The sequence below is a fragment of the Mus pahari genome, chromosome 4, assembly GCF_900095145.1.
Source record: "Mus pahari chromosome 4, PAHARI_EIJ_v1.1, whole genome shotgun sequence".
NCBI lineage: Eukaryota > Metazoa > Chordata > Mammalia > Rodentia > Muridae > Mus > Mus pahari.
In genome coordinates this window covers 79,067,160-79,069,962 of record NC_034593.1, presented here as the reverse complement: position 1 = coordinate 79,069,962, position 2,803 = coordinate 79,067,160, and the positions used below count along the sequence as shown (strand labels likewise).

The 2,803-nt window shown below is 46.5% G+C and overlaps 1 protein-coding gene across 1 annotated transcript in view; it reads right to left on the bottom strand.

The window, feature by feature from the left end:
- The window catches only part of Ubqln4 (ubiquilin 4), a 17,893-nt gene that overhangs the window by 11,624 nt on the left and 3,466 nt on the right, over positions 1–2,803 (bottom strand). Inside the window, exon 5 of the mRNA XM_029537557.1 lies at positions 2,009–2,167. Coding sequence (XP_029393417.1) covers positions 2,009–2,167 — 159 coding nt within the window. The remainder of the gene's footprint in view (positions 1–2,008; positions 2,168–2,803) is intronic.

Sequence of the window (2,803 nt, the reverse complement as noted above, 5' to 3'; positions counted from 1 at the left end):
GCCTCCCTAGTGCTGGGATTAAAGGCGTGCGCCACCACGCCCGGCAGTATGTTTGTTTTTTATAGTTTTATGTAGCCCAGGCTAGCCTTGAACTTTGAATCCTCCTGCTTCTAAGTCTACAGGATGACAGGAATGCACGCTCCTTTTCTTGGGAGTGTGGGCCGGGACAGTGTTTCACCTGGAACCTGCCTTGTAGACCAGACTAACTCAAACCTCCGCTACCTCTGTCTCTGAGAGCAGCCATCACAGGCGCACGTTCCCAGCTCAGCTTAGCTGCTAGGAATTTTTAGAGTATAATTGGGTCCTAAGACCAAAACTGTGAGAACTACAGCTATAATGGATGATCTCTACTGTGAGGGTCACTAAGGAGGAGATACTCAACCACATTGCTAGAAAATGGCCAAGAGGGAATATGGATGGGCCCAGGTCTGTGAATGCCAAATACTCGGCTCTTTTAACAAAACCAGAGTTTTTTATGTTTTACTGTGCTTAGAATTAGCTAGAGTGCTTGTTGTCTTTCCCTACTATTCTGTTTGATTTGGTTTTGGAGATAGTATCACATTTCTCAAGGTAGCCATGACCATGGCCTCTGGGATTACAGAGCACACAGCTATACCCAGGTTTAGCGTTACAGGGGCTCAAACCCGGGTCCCTGTGCATGTTAGACAAGCAACCTACCAGCCGAGCCGCTTTATTAATTTGAGACAGAATTTCATGTAGCTCAGGCTGACATCGAACTGCAGATCCTCCTAGATATCAGGACTACAGATATGAGACAGCACACCCTACATTCATAAAGCTGGTTCGCTCTCTTTGGTGGTGCTAGAAGTTGTCCCTGGGCCTTACACACTAGGCAAGTGCTCCACCAGGGAACAATATTCTCCACTTATAAAGCATTTTTCAAAGTGCAATCTATGGGGTTGGAGAGATGGGTCCGAGGTTAAGAGCAACGGTTATTCTTCCTAAGGATGTGAGTTTCTTTGTCAGCACTCATACATACAGTGGCTCAGAATCATCTGTAACTCCAGTTTCAGAGGATCTAAACCTCTCCTCTGGCCTCCACAGGCACTGCATGCATATGATGCACAGATATGGAGACAAATTATCTATATATATAAAATAAAAATAAATAGCTGTTTTTGTTATTGTTTTTGTTTTTAAGTACATAATCCTGACCATGGTGCCACATCCCAACAATTGGGAAGCCAACCTGTATTTCATGTTCTGGGATGACCTGGGCTATATAGTGACACCTTGTCTTGAAAATAGAAAAATAAAAACAGGGCTCACTGAGCATTTCCTCACAGCAGAGGAAGGAGGATCTCTGAGACCAACCTGGTTTACATGGAGAGTTCCAGGCCAGCCAGGGCTACATAGTGATAACTGTCTCAAAAACAAACAAAACAAAGTCTGAAGAGACTACAACCAGCAACCTAAGTAGGGTCTGCAACCCTGTTATTGGTATGTCCCACCAAATGATTCGGATGCAAGTGAACCAGGGATATATCTGAGATATATGTTATACTGGTATACAGTGTGTGTGTATACATACTATATACATACATATATGCACATATATGTATATGTATACATGCATGTATATATATGTGCATATATATACTATCTATAGTATATATGTTGTATGCACGTATACACTGTGTACACACACACACACACACACACACACACACACACACACACACACACTCTGTAGCTTTTGACCCCAGGTTAGCTCCCTGGCCTTTGAGCCTCTGGTGCAAGAATTTATCAAGAACAATGCTACTATGTTCCTTGGACACCATCTTACCTACTTCTCTAAGGACCTCTGTTATATTCTGCCCCCATCAAGTTGGCTGTCCCTGGCTCTGCACTACTGGAAATGCCTTCACACCAAGGCCCACCCCACAGGAGACTGGGTAAGAAGGTGCAGAGAGCACTGGGTAGCCTAGGTTGGGAGTAGGGAGTCCTGACCCAGCCAGACCTCCTGTTGCTTGCCTCCTGGCCCCACCTGTTCCCGAGCAGCAGTGAACATGGGCTCCTGGATGTCCGTGTACATGCGGCGGAGGGCATTATACCCGCCCGGGACACTTTCCAGGTTGCTGAGGGCGCGGTCCTGGTTCCGCATCATTTCTTGCATCATGGCTGGGTTCCGAGCAAGCTCCATTGTCTGGTGAAGGGAAAAATATGAGATGGGCCCTGGAACCAGAGGAACACCAAGCTAGGAAAAGGGACACGAGGAGGAGTGTGCACAAGGAGCAAAGGAACCAGATCCCCTCCTCTGGCATAATCTGGCCTTGATCCTTGCCTCCCTGTGGCTTTTTGAACGGAGGGACAGTGTTCCCAGATGGAGTTAGGCAGCTCCAAAATCTGGGTTGGAGAGATGACTCAGTGGTTAAGAGCATTGATTATTCTTCCAGAGGTCCTGAGTTCAATTCCCAGCACCTACATGGTGGCTTACAACCATCTGTAACAGGATCTTACAGATTTCGTGTGTCTGAATACAGCTACTGTGTACTCATATACATAAAACAAATAATTCTTAAACAAACAAACAAAAAGCAATTTCCATTTCTCAGGCTCAGAGGACCCCAGAGGTGTCAGAGAGCATAGGAAAATGGGGGTGTGAGAAGGCATAGGGTACCACCCCCCAAGAGCCTGGAACTGTACCTGTTCCATAGTGATGACTCAATAAATACTCACTGGAAGCTGGGTGTGGTGGCGCACGCCTTTAATCCCAGCACTCGGGAGGCAGAGGCAGGCGGATTTCTGAGTTTGAGGCCAGCCTGGTCTACAGAGTGAGTTC